The sequence below is a fragment of the Gymnogyps californianus genome, chromosome 11 (assembly GCF_018139145.2).
Source record: "Gymnogyps californianus isolate 813 chromosome 11, ASM1813914v2, whole genome shotgun sequence".
Classification (NCBI taxonomy): Eukaryota; Metazoa; Chordata; class Aves; order Accipitriformes; family Cathartidae; genus Gymnogyps; species Gymnogyps californianus.
In genome coordinates, this window is record NC_059481.1 from 5,343,018 (window position 1) to 5,359,904 (window position 16,887).

General features: G+C 36.8%; 1 protein-coding gene across 1 annotated transcript in view; it reads left to right on the forward strand.

The window, feature by feature from the left end:
* The window catches only part of VPS13C (vacuolar protein sorting 13 homolog C), a 102,248-nt gene extending 99,527 nt beyond the window's left edge, over nt 1-2,721 (forward strand). Inside the window, exon 85 of the mRNA XM_050903681.1 lies at nt 989-2,721. Within this exon, the coding sequence (XP_050759638.1) occupies nt 989-1,090 (102 nt within the window). The 3' untranslated portion in view covers nt 1,091-2,721. The remainder of the gene's footprint in view (nt 1-988) is intronic.
* Nucleotides 2,722-16,887: the final 14,166 nt, after the last annotated feature.

Sequence of the window (16,887 nt, forward strand, 5' to 3'; positions counted from 1 at the left end):
AGTTATCTGTTTCTGGATTTCAACTAACTATCCAGTTTGAGAGTGCTTTTCATTGTAAATATTTTCAAAAGTGCCTGCTGCCATTTATGTCTTCTTTTAATTATCGTAAATGATTCTCTTATTTCTAGATAATGATAATGCAGACCTCTTGGTTGTTTGGCCTGAACGTAGCTCTCTTCTGAGGCTCTTACCTCAGACTGAATCTAGCTAGTAGTTGTAGGCTCTTGATACTTTTCTATCCGTTTTAGAAGAGAAAAAATAGCTTAATTTGATCTGATACTAAATTTTCCTCAAAAGACCTTATTCTTATGGCATTTAAACTTTCGCTAAAAATAATGTGTAGTAACAGGAACAGAGGATGTCAAGAGTTGACACGTGCCAATTAATGGATCTAGTATGTTGCGGTACTTGATCAGTATATTTATTTAAGAGACCTTTGATCCCATAATATTGAAAATCCATCAAAGACAGAAGGATTGCATCCTTACATTTGTGGTAGTGAGTATTACTTACATGAAATGGCTATTTAAATGCTAACCGCTGTTTTACAGTGTGTGTGTGTTAATAGTACAGGCTGTAGTTCCCAGCTGGGTAGGCTGATTGGACGTGAGTTTAATGCTGGATCTTTAAATGGCCTGACTTTGAAAGCCTCCAGAGCTTATAGTATTGGAAATGTCATTTGCTCATCTGTTTAAAATTAGATCACTTGTATTGGGGTGCTGCCTGAGGAAGGTTTATCTAGTTAAGTGTGAATAACATCATTAATGTTACTACTTGGAAAAATCAGAGTAGATTGACAATATCACTGAAACTTTTTCTGGGTTGAATATTGTGCATGTGAATCAGAAGCAATGTATCTAACTTAAACTAGCCAGTGCGTATGTAGGTTTTAATGTTTGTTGAATTAGCTATTTTTAGTAGCACCTTATGGAAGAAAACTGCAGATTGTGTGCTTTAATTTTCTTTCTTTCAATATGTTGCTTTACAGAGGATTTGTTGTGCCATTCAGGAAGCCCAGGCAACAGGAAAACAACAAAAGCTGGTGAAGCAAGCATCGTTGCAGTTGAAGAAACCACAAAAGCTATCTTGATAATGACAGGATTTGTCGGGTTTGACCTTTGGTATGCAATTTTATCCCTAAAATTGATTAGAAGCAACATGGAAACATTGTGCAGAAAGTAAAGATAAAATATCTGAGGTCTTCCTTCAGAGATAACAGCCATAAACACTTTGTTGTAAGAAGCTATGCCTCCTAAAACTACGGATTTCATTATTCTAAAATAAGCATTTAAGTTTAAAAATTAGAACTTTTGCTGAAATGTTTTCCCACTCTGAAATTTTCTTTTCTGCCTTTTTTCATGTCAGGAGTTCTTCTAAATGGATTCTAAAATCAAGTGGTTATCTGATTGCCTTCTTAAGTTTATGGTTTACAGACAGGTGGTAGTAATTGTGGTTCTAGTGTTTTGCAAAATAAAGCACTTATGTTACTGATTGAAACTAATTAAAAACTCCTTTTATTTTAGCATTCTCTTTAAATTAAGAAAGAAGTGTACACAATTTAGCTACTATAATTTCATCTCTGTTTGTTTAGTATTAGAAAATACTGCAGTGGAGCGACATAAGAATGAATATGTGTGAAAGAAATAGGCTATTGTCTGGAAATGCTTACTTTGGAACGTTGTCACACTGTAAATGAAAATCTGCACTTTAAAAATGGAAAATATTATTCACCTGTCATGTGCATCTATATGGTTTTGGTTGTATCACTGTAGCTTAAAGGCTTCTTTAGGAGGAACAGCACGCTGGTTTTAGACAGCATTGTATGTCAAAAGCTTAAATCAAAGTAATTAGCTTTCCATATTTCAGTGTATAGTTACTCCACTGGAGGAGTGCCATCTCATTAAGCTAAAAGTCATTTCTGATATAATATTTTTGTTGCAGTTTCTCTTCCTGAAGACTGTTAGCATTCAATTTAGCAAGATATTTAAGCACATTTAAAGTATATGCCTAGTTCTTAATGGTATGAATAATCCCATGAACTTCATTGAGACAAGTTCCATTCTTAATACTAGCCACATACATAAGTAACTGTCTGGGTCAAGGACTATATGAGCAAACAGATTTGAGTTCAGTGATCAGTGAACTAAAAGCTCTTCCTGTCAGTCTTTGGGTCTTGAATAAGATGCAAGTGTCCTTGCAAATACTTACTTGTGCAAACTTTGCTCCTTCCAACTCACTTCACTTGGAAAGAATGATTTCTGGGTTTTTTTATTTAATTTTGTACTAGGTAATAGCTATAGATACAAACTCAATGAATAAAAATGGCAATGTTCTTGCATAGATCTATTCAGTAGGTGAAACAATCGTGAAAACTAGGCCTGGATTTTTAAATTCCCTTAAGGGGCGGTGGATTCTATAAATGTACTCTTAAACTGTACCTATGATCTCACCAAAACTAGAAAGCTTAAGATATTTGAAAGTAAGCTGCCAAACACAGAACTTCTAGAGAGCATCTGCAGACATGATTTTATTGCTATTGTATGCACATGGCTATTAATCCAGTTTGCTATGATGGGAAAAAATGTGGTACAACCTTTAATTCTGTGATATCACCTATTTTCTAGACAGCTCTGCTCAAACATTAACTAAATTAGCTAAGTTGTATGTATTTCAAGCCTGTGTTTAAAAAAAAAAAAACAAACCAAACAATAAATTTTTATATGCAATTATTTGTGCTATGATTTTAAATGTTGTTGCTTCTAAAATACATCATATGCTGTTGGTTTGCCACATGTCACTGGCACTATATGAAAAAAATTATTGGAGTATTAGCATACTGCAGAAGAGCTTTCTACAGCCCAGTGTTTCTTTCAACTTGGTTTCTGGCATGTCAGGATTAGTTGTATGTGTACTGCCTCTTAATTTATAGTTGAAAATCTATTTCACTTCAGTCTACTCTCAGTACATGTTTAGATGGTACCATGTGCCTATTTTGAGGTGGAGAATTGGAGCTTAAAACAGTTCTGATGACATGTTTCTGACTCCAGTCTTCTGCTTGATTCAGTTCTGTACTTCCTCATTTTTATTTGTAAACTTTCTGGCTTGAATTGTAAACAGTAGGTATTTTTATTTTCTCACTTTATATGTGATTAGGTACAATGAAGTAGCTTCCTATTTAAAATAGTCTGAAGAAATAGTAGGGTTCTATAGAACAATTTTTTTATTTTGAAATACATGTCTTTGCAGTTTGAGTTGTTAGCTGAATTTGAACTGGTAGATGGCACTAAAAATTCCAGCTGAAGAAGTAATGAACGACCTTCTTTACCACTTGGATCAAGCACTCAAGAGGACATGAGAGAGATCATTTGCTAAGGAATTCCATTTCTTGCTTAAATGAAGATAGATGTTCAGGACCAATGGGTTTCCAGTGCTTGTCCTGTGCTTTGCTCAAGTGTTCCATTCCATTTTACTGTGTGTCCTTCTGTCTTTGCTCTTGTTTTTTATCCAGCCTTTTTGCATTGCTGCATTCTCTCCAGCTGCAAATGCTGTTGGCTGTACCAAGGCCTTGCTCTCCGACTTGGGCAACTTTCTTTTCCTGTTCCTTTCCTGCTCTTTTCCTTAAGCTGGTGCACCTTCTTGAAGTGCTGGCTTGAGGGAGTTAAGGGACAAGGAGCGTCTCTTGTCTAGTCCCTAAGTATATATCCAGCATAAGAACAACTGCAGAATTAAATCCTGTTTAGATGATCTGTAGGAATGAGGCATTGTTGGGGTGGAGTGCGTTTTCAGACAGTCTTTCATGATGAATTCCAACCAGGTGCTGCAATGCAAAGTGAAAGAGCTTTTTCAAAGATTTTGGCTTTTTTTTTTTTTTACTGTCTGGCAACAAAGTGCTTTCTGATACCTTTAAGATTTTTTGTTTCTATGAAGCTCTAGAGTTTCAGTATTACTGAGCACACAAGTTGGCCAAACTGTTGAGATCTTACTAAGCCTTTTGTTACAATGAGCTCCCAGAAGTTTTTGCTATCTCAAAAGCCAAGTTTTACTGAATATAAGGCATGGAAACTAGCTTGTTAATTAGAGCATTTAGGTCGGGCCTGGGTCCTTGCTTTGCTTCAGTTACTCCATTGTTTTCTGGCTCATCATAGGTTTCTCCGGCTCTTCAGAAGCATTTTTGATTTTTTTTTTTTTTTTTTTTTTTTTTTACATGGCCTGGATGGATGTTTAGTCGTTGCAACTGTTTTCTCAGTCTCTTGCTTGAGCTGTAGCCTCCTTTCTGAAACTTCCTCAGTCCTTTCTGTCATGCCCTCCCTCCCCCAGCATGCTCAGTTGCTTCTTAGGTAGCGAACAGTATGTCCTTCCTCGATGTAGATCTATCTTAACCTAGTAACCATTTTAAAGGACAGTAGCAGAAAATGATAATAAAATCAAACTGTTCATGTAAAAACATGTTAATATGCTTTTGCTTATGATTTTAGAACCATCTAATGCTTTAAAAAAAAAAAAGACATGAGAACTTTTGGAATAGATAATGAGTATATGTGGTTCTTCACAGGGTGGTGCTGTCAATTCCACTTAACTGTGGGCTTTTTTTAGGGAGTATTTTGCTTTGATAATGTTCACTGAATTTCTGTCCAATCTGGAGACTAGTAAGTCTTCATGTGCTGAAATGTTGTATTTTGAAAATACAGTCGGCTTCTTTACTGATTTATTACATGAGCTTGGTCCATTTTGCTAGTAACTGTTCAGAGGGATTTTTAGGATCTCTTTCAATGGGAACTTTAATTGGATTTTATTCAGACTTTTTCCTCTTAAAAGGACCCTATGTTCATTAAGTTTACTACTACCAGTCATTCTCTACAGAATTGCAATAAGCCAATGACTTAAAACTACCTAAGTGAACTTTTAAAAGAAGCAAATACCACCACCATCCTACAACACTCTTAAAAACACTCAGATTGTGGAATCTCCATCCTTGTAGATATTAACAGCCTGAGCTGATGTGTCCTGATGTGGACAATCTACTCTAGCTGACTGTGGTTGGACTGTGCAATCTCAGGAGATATCTTCCAACCCCAGCTGTTCTGTGATTCTTTAGCAATAAGAAATCTGAAATACTCCCCCTCTCCCCCCAAAAAGAAAGAAAAACTCCAAAGATGTGAGGTTCTGTGTTTCCTGGGTTAGTTTAAATTATACCCATCAAAACGACTTTACACCTTTCACCATCATGTTTAACCATTTTCTCAACACTTGCAGAGTCTGGAAGAACGTTTGGTTTATTATAGACACTGAATAGGGAGTGTTGTAGTAGTAAGAGATTAAATAGTTTTAGAGGGGATTAATTGTGAAGTTGAAGAAGGGGATAAATTAAGTACTTCAGCTTAACAATCAAGGTACCAATATTTTTATTTCATTGCTAGCAGTAAATATGCTTTTGTTGTAATAGAGTAACATAGTGATTACGCTAGGTATATCCTAATCTTGGTCTTTGAGAACAAGGATTATTTATATAAGGGGATCTTGGGTCACTTAGAGTGTTTAAAAATAAAATAAAAAGGATTTAATTTTAAAAGTTAAAACTGACTTGTGAAACCTTTTGGAACTAGCTAGCATCTGTTTGACAAAATAATTCTTTCAACAGCTTATAAAGTTGCATTTAGTCAAACCTGAGTGTGAAGACTTAATTTGGAATGGATGCCAGTGGAGTGACCACTTCAAGAGAAATCTTAATATAAGAAACAAGTGGAGAGATTTGAGAATCAACATATACAACTTTAGGTTCCATTGGAAAAATCAAAGCTTTAGTCTATTAAAATTTCCTGGACAAAGGTATGCTTTTGAGGGAGAGGGCAGTTATCAGTTAAACATACAATGCCACACAGCACATGAAGGGCAGACTGAAGGAAAAAAAAGATTATTAGACATCTAGATGTAAAATAAAAATCGTTCCAAGTATATGAATATTGTTCAGTTTACTAATGATCCTAATGCAATTCCCTTCCTTGGATTATGGATCTCATTTGCATAATCACTAAGTAACAATGATGCAAATACACAGATCTCCAGAATTTAGCATTTATTATCTCTGTGCTGCAATTTGCTCCTGTTTTGGAGTTTTTAAGATGTTTGTCAGCGACTAAGACAGTAGCTTAATCTAGTCACCTGACTTTTCTGAAGGAGAAAAGCTTAAATATGAAAGGAGAAATAACTAAAAAGGAAAGAGTTGACCTGTTCAAAGGAACGTGTGAATTTAAAACCTAATTCAGTTCATTGTGTCCTCGCCCTTCCTCCAGGCCAACAAGTAAACTTCTACTTTGCAATTATTTTATATTCCTTGTTATTTATTTTAGAGTGAGAATGTTCCTTGTCTATCCTGATCTAGTCTTCAGATTGCATTGGGGTAGGGGGGTGAGGGAGGCGGGAGGAACCCCATAATATTGGCTTGGTAGGTTGGGAGTGAAGGAGAGTCAAAGCAGGATGGTGATAAATCTGTAAAATGGCTAACTCCAGAGGTAAAAAATTGGTAAAAAGCTAATCGGATATATTGAAATCCTGCTACAAATTCCTTTTACATCAGTAACTGGGAAAATACCTCATCTAGTTATGAAGACAAACTACGCTACTTGAAAACAATAACTGTGTTGTATTATAACAAGGAAAAGAAATTTTTGTTTGGATTTCAGTCAGGGAAGCAGAGCCATTCCCAGACGCTTTCCTGGAGTCAGCAGATGGAACACTGAAAATTCTCTTTATTAGTAATATGACAACACTCAAATTCCAGTGTTCATCTTGTGCCTGTGTCCACATTGTTTCTAGACTCTGCTGTTTATCAAAGGTAAGCACGATAAGGATGTATAATTCTGAAAAATGCTTGTCCAAAACAAAGACTTGAAAAATAGGGAAGCTGCTTATACACTGTATAATGTAGTGTACTTCTAGGGGTTTGAAATGTTTCCCCATCAGGTATGACACAAATTCTTCTCATGTTTAATCAAAGCTTTATTGGTAAATCACTGAGCTGTGCAGGTCCCAGTCTCTGCTCTGATAAATGTGGCCCTGAATCTGCCCTTGGCTTAGCTGATGTGTGAAGACTGTATTGTGCTTTATAAAGCTTCCTCTTGTGTTTATTGTTGTCTTCGTCTCTGGCTGTGCTTTCCGTTTCCCTGCTGGAAAGAAATTTGCTGTTGACTTTTAAAGAGCTATGACATTGGGCTAAGATGCTCTTAAGGAGTCCAAAAAGACTTCTGCAACTGATCCCATAGGATTGTTGCAGGTTAATTATCAGTAAAAGCAGCACAGAAAGTATCTTGAAGTGAGTGACTTATACTTAAGCAATGCAGCTTTAGACCTCATGCTGTCTTCAAAGGTATATGATCAAATAACAAGAGAAAATGAAAGTTTAGTATAATGACATTCTAGCAAACATATTGGGGAGCAATTGTACAGTTGTTTTTAAGTTAGAATAGTATCAGTAGGCTTGTCATGGGGACAATCCTAGAGAAACTTTTCTTTTAAATTTAAACCCGTTGTTAGCTAACTTTTTTTTCTGTACACTGTTAAGACATTCTTCACACTTTAGCAGAGTGCACCAACCTTGAGTAATTGATTACTGATGCTGATAATGTCAGTTTAAACATTCTCTAAGTTTTTGTGGAAATTTAAAAATAAAACAGAGCATATTCCTTAAATCAACTTTGAGTTAATCGCGAAGATTTTTTAAGTTTGACTCACTGTGGTATAGCAGAAATCAATGTGTGAAATTTGATAGATGAATTTGTGTCTAGGTTGCAAATGATGAGATGCTACTGTAAATTGTTGTTTCAGTGGTTACCCACAAGGTGGGGGAATGAATCTTTTATATTTTACTGCTGTTGTCTTACAGCTTTCCTGCCCACCCTTCTCCTGCCTGGATACCATACTGTTAAAATCATCTAGTTGATATAGTCAATGCAGAGCATAGAGCTATAAATCAGAGGCTGTCAGAAGCTTTACAAACTGTAGATCCAAGCCTGGAGTTCAAGAATTGTTGAAAAAATATACTATGACAGTCGTTCACATGTTATGTCTTACTTGCACCGATTCCTATAACACTATGTACAGGTTTCCATGTGTAAAAATTTCTTTAGCGGGTAACGTTTTAGAGTAAAAGCCTTTCCGTGTGGTTTTTACTCAAGTGCTCATTCTGGTAATGCTACTGTTGAATTGCAGAAAATTATCTGAAGATGACTGTGTAACAGACAGTGTCATATAAGGTATGTCCTGTTTTTCTTCTCTGTATCTAATAAATTCAGAAAGATCTAAGGCAGCCCAAGAAGCCATTGCAGAACTGTTTAACAGGATTGCGTACTTCTTCTCTGCACTGTTTAGCTAAAGTTAATAAAAATCTAATTTTTCTAAACAGGAGAGATTACTTTATGGTAGATATTACACCTATTTCAAATAGTACTTAAAAACTACCTAAGACTAATACTTGCAAACAAGGTGAGAATTAAAAAATAAGCAATGCTATTCTGTATTTGGGTCATGATTGCCACGTCTTACTTTAGAGACTGCCACTACGAGCTGCTGCTAAAGAGAACTAGTCTTCACTCAACTTCTATAGTTCGGTTGTAGGAGCCATTCTTAATGCTTGTGAGCGTCCAGGACTGTGCAGAATATCATGTATGTTCCTTTGCAGCGTGCAAGAATTGAAGATGTATTACCCCATTTGCTCTTTTTTTGTCAGTATTGTTGGTTGCAAGTGTCCTTTTCTTTGTCTGCTTTTAGGATCCTTTCCAATTCCTACTTTCTAAAGATTCTCTTGCCAATTCTATGGAAAGAAATACCTAAAACAGGAAGTAGGTGAGGCTATCTAAATGTTTAAATGTAATAATTTGGCCATATCTTTTTACTGGCAAAAAATATTTAATGAGAGAAACTCTTGCTGGGAAGGCATGTGGGAGAAAAGACAACCTGCACTGTAGGGGAATTAAACATTTTAAAACGGGTTATTTCTAGTATTATCAGGCATAGAGTGCTATCTGTGCTAGCTTCTGAGGGCTCCTCAGTTCCTCCTGCCATCCCTCACAATCTCCTAACCCTGTAGCATCTAGGGCTTGCAGGCAGGGGCTGAGAACTGAGGAGAAGAAAGGAAAGAGGGAGAGAAGGCACTTGCTTACTGCCAGCACTTGCAACAAGATTGCTGCCTTACTCCTTTTCTAGTCTCTGCCTAGCTACTCTCATCCTATCCAGGAGAAGACAAGACCTTGTGACTTTCTGTGTCCCATCTAGTATATCCTGGGTAGCCAGCAAGTAACACATGGATTGTTTTTTAGTTCCCAATTTGGCCTTTTTATTCTTGGAATTCTGCTAGACATTGTGTCCTGGGTTAATATCTAGCCTTTTTCGGGGGAAGCTTCATGGCTTCCGTTGGCACAAAGGGCAAACTGAGCTGGCTGTGGTGGCGCTGACACACTTGAGGTATGCTGAGTAACAAATTCTGAATGGCCTCTCATTTTTTTCCTAGTCATTTCTCTGGCACCTGCCTGACTAATCTAGAGGTATTTGAAGGATTTAGGAGCTTTAGAACAAAGGAAGAATGGGAATAAAAAGTGGAATGGAGAAACCTGGATAGGTCAGGGAACTTGAGAATCATGTTCTGACTCTAGTACTTGCTCCCTGTGATCTGTAGTCACAAAGTTTAAAACTCTAGTGTAACTTAGCTGTCATAACATTTATATTTGACTCGTAAGAAGTTCTTTAAAAGTTTTCTTAGACTGAGATAACGCTAATTTTTGTCATAGATAAGAGTACATGGAGGATTTCTTCAAGTTTCCTCTGTAGATGTCTCATAGCATGTTCTGCCTCTAATAGTTTTTTCTTTTCTATTTGCACATTTGCAATTTTAAATATAAATTGTATCTGTATATAGGGCACACATTCTTGATGTTGCGGGTTATCTGTTTCAAGTCTTCAGAATTCTATGCACATATCTTTGAAAATAGATATTATATATAATAATACGTGGAAGTACTCACGGGGCTACTAACATGATTGTTTTTTGGTTTTTTGTGAGCGCAAAACTTCATTTCCAGAGCTAACAATCTATTCTCTTGTATACCCTCCTACATGGAGGCATATGTAGGAGACCTCCCTAATCTAAGCAAGCTTGTAGACCTGGGAAATACATAACTTAGCTGAAAGTGCCTTTAGGGCCATGTTTGCAAATAATAAGCATTAAACAATACGGCTAAAGTGGTATTAAAGCCAGTTAGGCAGGCAGTCTTACCAGTGCTGCAGTTCTAGCAAGGAGGTACTGATATTCATCATGGGTCTGCCTTACTCTTTGTTTTGGTCCTTCTGTGGACCATGGCACATGGATCAGGCTGTTGTGTGACAATATGAAGCATTTAGCAACAATACTGGTTTGTGGAGGTCAAAGCCACTCATTCCTGTTTCTGTGCCATGCGCTCAGTTGAGTAAATCCAACGGTCCATCAAACCAAACTCTAAATCAGATCAGGAAACTCATGTGGCTTAACACCAGTGAAACCTGTCAGTGGTGGGACTGAGCAGTTGGAAGTGGTAGTAAAATTGCCACCAAATGATTTGTAGCATCAAATCACAGACTTAGCCTAAGTAGCTCTTGTTTTGTGCTTGCTCTTCTGACGTGATGCTTATGTACATCAGAATGAGAACTTGGAGTTTTTCAAGGTTATTTCTGTTCTTAAGCACAAGGTATACACAATTTATCTATCTGCTACATCTTTTGGGGAAACTACTCAATTACCCATATACTTTAGGATTTTGGTTACTGCAATACAATAGTTAAGTCAACAACACATTGACAGCCTTCCTCCTCTGTTTTGATCGTTTGCAGCAATCAAAGCATCTATGCACCAAATGATTGCTTTTCTCTGTTTTGGCATGGCAAAATAGAAGGCAGCCTTATGTTTCTCACCTTGGCAAAAGTTGCACAAAAATTCATGTATCACTACATGGTATATGTGTATAGCGTATACCACTGCGTGGTTACAATCCAGTAGACATTAGTATGCTTGACACAGCCTATATTTGATTAATCAGAGGACAGCTATAGAAGACTTTTGTGTTTTAGCTGTTCTTCGGCTTCTTGTAACCTATAGGGAACATAGATGTTTGTTCAAATACAGACTGCTTGTAAATTCAAATGAGTGGTGTGATTTAATGTTGGGAAGAAACTAAAGCGGTACCAATTGTCTTAACTTTGAGATCAAACAAACAATGGAAGGGTGGGAAATATACATGTTAAATATTACTCTCTGCCTACATATTAAATACTGTGATACCAACACCTAAACACAATCAACAAAATTATCTGGAGTGGATTAGTTTAGTAAAGGCATATTTCACTTTTCCTATGCTGGATTAATTTTCTGCCAGGTTAACAGTTAGCTGGGTACCTAGAGAGGGGAAGGAAAGGGAAAGAAGGGGAGTAAATGTTCCCTTTGGATGATGGCAAGCTCTTAGGTTGGCTCAGCTTAATCCCAAAAGTTAGCAGTGCTGAAGAATTAGTTGGAATTTTTTACCTGAAGCTGCATGCTAAAGATGTGGAGTTTCATTTGAACTAAGCTTTTCGTTGAAAAATGACAGCTTTCCACAGTGTTTCCATTTTTGTGGTCATTGAAGAATTGAGTACTAGAAAAGAAATTTTTAAAAAAATTTCAGCTGGAAGCTGAAATACTCTGGTTTTGAAGTGTTACAGTGTTGTCTGATATGAGGTGTTTCTGTTTGAGTGGCTTCATCACCTCTGTTCTTTTCTATGTTCTGAGGTTTGTGACCTGTTTCTGGGGCAGCTGAATAGTGCTCACATTGGCAGAGTGGAGTCAACAAAATGCCCCAAAACCAGAGGCAAGAAGCAAAGAAGGGAATGTGAAACTCTAGTAGAGAGGCTGTTGGCAGGCAGGCAGGCAATTGATTAATCCACCAACAGATACACAAGTGTGTGGCATTTTCAAAGGCCTGTGCCAGATGAGTAACAAGTAGGCAGTTAAGCCTCCAAATCCTTCCCATGACATTAGTCAAACAGATGCCAGTGTGCAATAAATAGGGCATGATTTAGGATCCAGTCACCAGCATACCTACTGAAGATAAACTGAAATAAAAGCTTTGCAGGTTGAAGTCCAGCAAAGGTATGAGCATACCTACACATTTGGGATCAGGGCAGCTATCCACTTGCCGTGAGATAATAGTGCTTTCCAAGCAGTTTTGGGAAGAAAGACCTTTTAACGTTTCAAGTTTATAAATATACAAGGAAGATGGTATGAGAGCACAGCATGTGTCTGAACTGGGGCCACCTGAATTTCTAGCAGTTCAGTCAAGAGACCTATTGTGCATTTTCAGTGGAACCCGAAATAGATTCAGTTCACAAGATACAAAGCAATACAGGGCAGAATAATAGCATTGCCCTTTCAACCCAGATGTTTCTACTATTAGTTTTTCTTAAGAAAACATACTTCTTTTTAAGCATCCAGGTGGACATCATAGCATAAGTGAATGCATGCATAAAATATTATTCAACTATTGCACCAGGCCTATTCTATTACAGGTGATAAGGGCTTGGAAATAAAGTCTTCAGGGGGAATGCATTTCCATTTGGGAAAAACCTTTATAATTAAGACAATTACAAACTCTGCTTTTAGTATTTGCTCTGGACTAAAATGGGGGGGCGGGGGGGGGGGCGGGGAGAGGGGGCAAAGAAAGAAAGCCCAATATAGTCTTGCATTTCTTCAATAAAGTTACAGTAAGTGTTGTAAGGGTGGATCATAGCGGAAATTACTTTTATGTTGAAACTTTTAAACGTTAAAAGATCATTTCTGTGAGTGATGAAGGTGTCATATGCTAGTAAGTACTACTTTGTATGGTCTGTATTAGAATATAGTGATAGTGTTAGAATATGAAATTAAGAGAGTTTCATGTCTTTTACAATCCTATCAGCTTGTACAAGCTAAGTGACATACAAGATGAGTTAGCTGAGATCTCCAAAGAAGTGCTGACAAGAGTAGTCTATTATGGAGCATAAAAAACACCTTCTGCTTGGAACATGGGAACGTCGTGAGAGTAGCAGACTTCTGCAACAAAATGTATGGAAGTGATGGTCATTTAAAGGTATCTTAGCCATTTGATAAGCAATACTGTAGCCACTGATTAAAATAATTTAAAGTTTCCTTTCACAGCTGGTTCACCAAGACATTTGCTTTTCACTGAGAAAGGGTGAGCTGGGGATTGCAGTGCAAGTTTGGGATTGTTGTGCAGTTACTAACACGGTCCCAGACTTCTAGTGTGTCTTGCAGCAGAGTTCTTGTGTGCTTTTTAAAGCTGCACCCTTAAACACTCCAGTTTCCCATCTGGCAAATAGGATTGCAGTGCTTTTGTAACTGACTGGTATGTGATGTTTGAAATTGTTACTGACATACTTGCACTGTCAATGCACAGAATCACTTGAACAGAGATTTAACTTCAGTTAATGGTATTTACATAATTACAGTTGATTACTTGACAAAGTATGATAGATATTTGGCAGTCCTTTGTTTTATAAACATCAGAAAATATTAATCTCTTTACACACATTCATTTTGGCTGATGCTTGTAAACTAAAGCATGCCAAATAAATTCTATCTGTCTCTTTGTACACCTTGCCCTTCACTTCTGTAACAATTACTTGGAGAGTTCCTGTGGGGCACTGGAAAATACAATAATAATTGTTGAACAATATTTTAATAAAAATATATGGATTCACTGAAATCTCAAAAATTGCTGGATTATGTCAAAATTTACTTAACTTCCCCCCCCCCCCCCCCCCCCCCCCCCCCCCCAATGGGTTTAAAGACAGACTGATACTTTGCTGTCCAGACCTACTCATTGCTTGGTGAAATCTAGTTCCCTATTACGTCAGCACACAAATCTTGGAAATGTTGTTTTTTGAAATGTGAGTGTTTTCAATCCTAGTGGAAACAAATTTTTAAAACTTAAGAATTTCTTGCAAAATTGAATGAATGCATTGAGCCAAAACTCTGAGAGAGCACACAAATTAAACATGTTGGCTTGTTAGCCTTCCGAATAATGTTATGAGAAAAAGTTTAGGAAAGAGAGTTATTGTTGAATTTTCATAAATGGAATATTTTGTTAATGGGAGGGAAAGCAGATTAAAAGCATAAATATGTTGACACATACTGACTTGAAGGAGAGTTGCTCAGATTCAGTTAAAAACTGAAATCAAAACAAGAGACTTCTTTCTCCCTCTTCTTCCCTCAGCTAAGAATAGTAACGTGGTGGTTAGAGCATGAGTCTCTCACATTCCAAGTAACCATATGCTGATGAAACTTTTTTCTTTCTTTGATTGTATCATGAAACCTTCAAAACTTAGTATTTTTGCCCTAATGGGTGATGAAGGAAAAGGTGAAAAAGGTATTAATGGAACAGGAAATCAGATTTTCTCATAGCTGTGAATCTAAGTTGGATTTTGAATTCAACTTGGTCCTGTTATGTTGTCCTATTAAGCCTTAGGAAAAAAAAAGGTCTGCTGAGTACATCAGTCTTCTCATGATACTGTGGAACGGAGAACACAAGACAATGCTGAATTCTTCTCAAGATATCAGTATTCTGGAGAGGTTGGAGCTGCATTTCTCCTGTGTGGGTGTTTGAGCATTTGTATTGACCATCTGTAGGGACAGCAAACTGCTTAAACTTTTTCTTTGTGAGATATTTCTATAACAGTCTGAGAATTAAGCCAGAGTTCTAATCTACAGAGGAAATTCAGATGGCTAGCCATTCCTTTCTACAAAAGATATAATGCTTATCTGGAGAATTTTCCTAAGAACTTTAGAAGGATTGTAAATAAAAGCAGTGAATATTTTTAGATCATATTTAAATTCAGAAGTATTTGCTTTGTGTGTTCTGAAGTCTACATTAAGTTAGTTAGAATTGTAGCTCTACAATAGTAAGTAAATTTCTCAAAGATTTTCCACAAAGTTTAAAAAAGCCTTAAACTTTGAAAAACAAAAATTAGCTGATCTCTGTGTTTTATTTGTTTCTATCTTCACTATTGTCAGTGCTGAACCAGTGAGCACTGTTTATAATACCTCTAATCTGATTCTACTTGCTGAAATTAACTTTCTAAAGGTATTTATTTCATATATGCTATAAGAAAATTGGCTTTTGCTCTGATTAGGCATAGATTTCCCAAGACTCTTATTTCCAGTTCGTGATGAAGCTTAAAGCATTTGTCTCCTGTAGGGTGTCTACAGATATGTGCTCGTTAGTGAGTCGTCATGATGTTTAAAAGCTCAATAGCTTGCCTAGCCGCTGGTGGACTTAAGTTCAAAAGTTTTCTTAAAAGACCCTCAATTACAAAGCTTTCTGCTTTTGACAGTTCAGTATCTATCTCAATTTTCTCTTTCTTTCCAAACAGACAATGATTTAAGATTCACTCTAAACATAACATAAATGATCGATGGTAGCTGACAGTTGCCATTGTTTGTTTGTCCAAACAGGTTATTATGTGCAGGAAAGTCTGAACAATTAGTCCTGGGTTCAGTTCTCCTTTGGGCTGAAGCTAATTTTGTACGCAGTGTTTATTCTTCTTGTTGACCACATAGAAAGGTGTGTTTCAGTGGTTTAGAATCTAGGAAGTATCAGCAGTGGCAGTTCTAAGAAAGAAGTTGTAATATAAAGTTGTAACTACCTTGCAAGAAATTAAAACTTTCTCACCCCAAACAAGCCTATGGGGGACTGATACTGTTAATGATACCTGATGATAAAATTACTTTAAAAACAAGTTTTCCTTGGTTTGGTGTTAAATTCCTACACACAAGATCCTTGTATTGTATTTGTATTTTGTGCTAGACCACAATGTCTTGGCAGTGGCTCATTTAAGGAAATCCAGAAACATTGAGAAAGCACACAGTTGTCTTTCCTTCTGGTCTATCTTTATCTAAAATTTAAGTACCATAGGGAAGCAACTGCTGAGTAGTTATTTTTGCCGTAGTGATTCTGATGAGAGAATATGTTCCTTAGAATTTACATTCTGTGTTTTCGAAGAAAGCAACTAGGCAGAGGAACAAATACATAGGTAGTTTTACATCAATGTTTGAGATCAGGTGTTCTCGAAGATTTCTAAAGACCAGGTTTCTAAGTCTATAGAACTAAATAAGAGGTCTGTGCCAGTACTTGGAAGCTTCCATTTCTCATCTGAAAGGATGTTCGCTACTTGTTTCTTAAACCCTTAATTTATGTGTCTTTTTTAATTATATGTGGTTTTGGCCTTGTAATTTTGAATTTCGTCTCACTTTTTTTCCTTTTCCTGCCTAATAATTAGATCAAGATCATTGGTACCAATATAATATGGCAGTTTGGGGGTTTTTTTTCCTAAAAAAACCCCAAACACACACGCACAACCTGCCCCCCCCAACCCAAAAGAAAAAACTCCACCAACTGCTTAGCCTGAAGCAGTAAGAGATGGATAAAGATTATGTTTAACATACAGCTGTTTCTTTTCATGGAAAACATTGTTTACAGACTGTAATGAAAAATTGAGACTATTCCTTAAGGTTGTTTGCAGTGGCCCCATTTTAGCTGCTTTTCTTTCATTCCTCTCTTGTTTATCTGCCAGTACATGAACTCTTTCTGTGCTAGTGGATGTTCTGGAAAAAGATGAAGTAGAACTTCTATTGGCATTGTTATGACAATGCCTACAGACTTTGGTAAAAGGCCTGTGTTGCTGTTATAACCTGTCATTTCCTGCACTATTCTCTAAACATGTAGTTGAAATCCTAAAGATTTCTGTGACTATGAGAGGTTATTAACACACAGTTGCGTGATTGTATAGTTTTGGCCTGCCAGTCAAAATGAATATTTTGAAAAGTTAACATCCTCC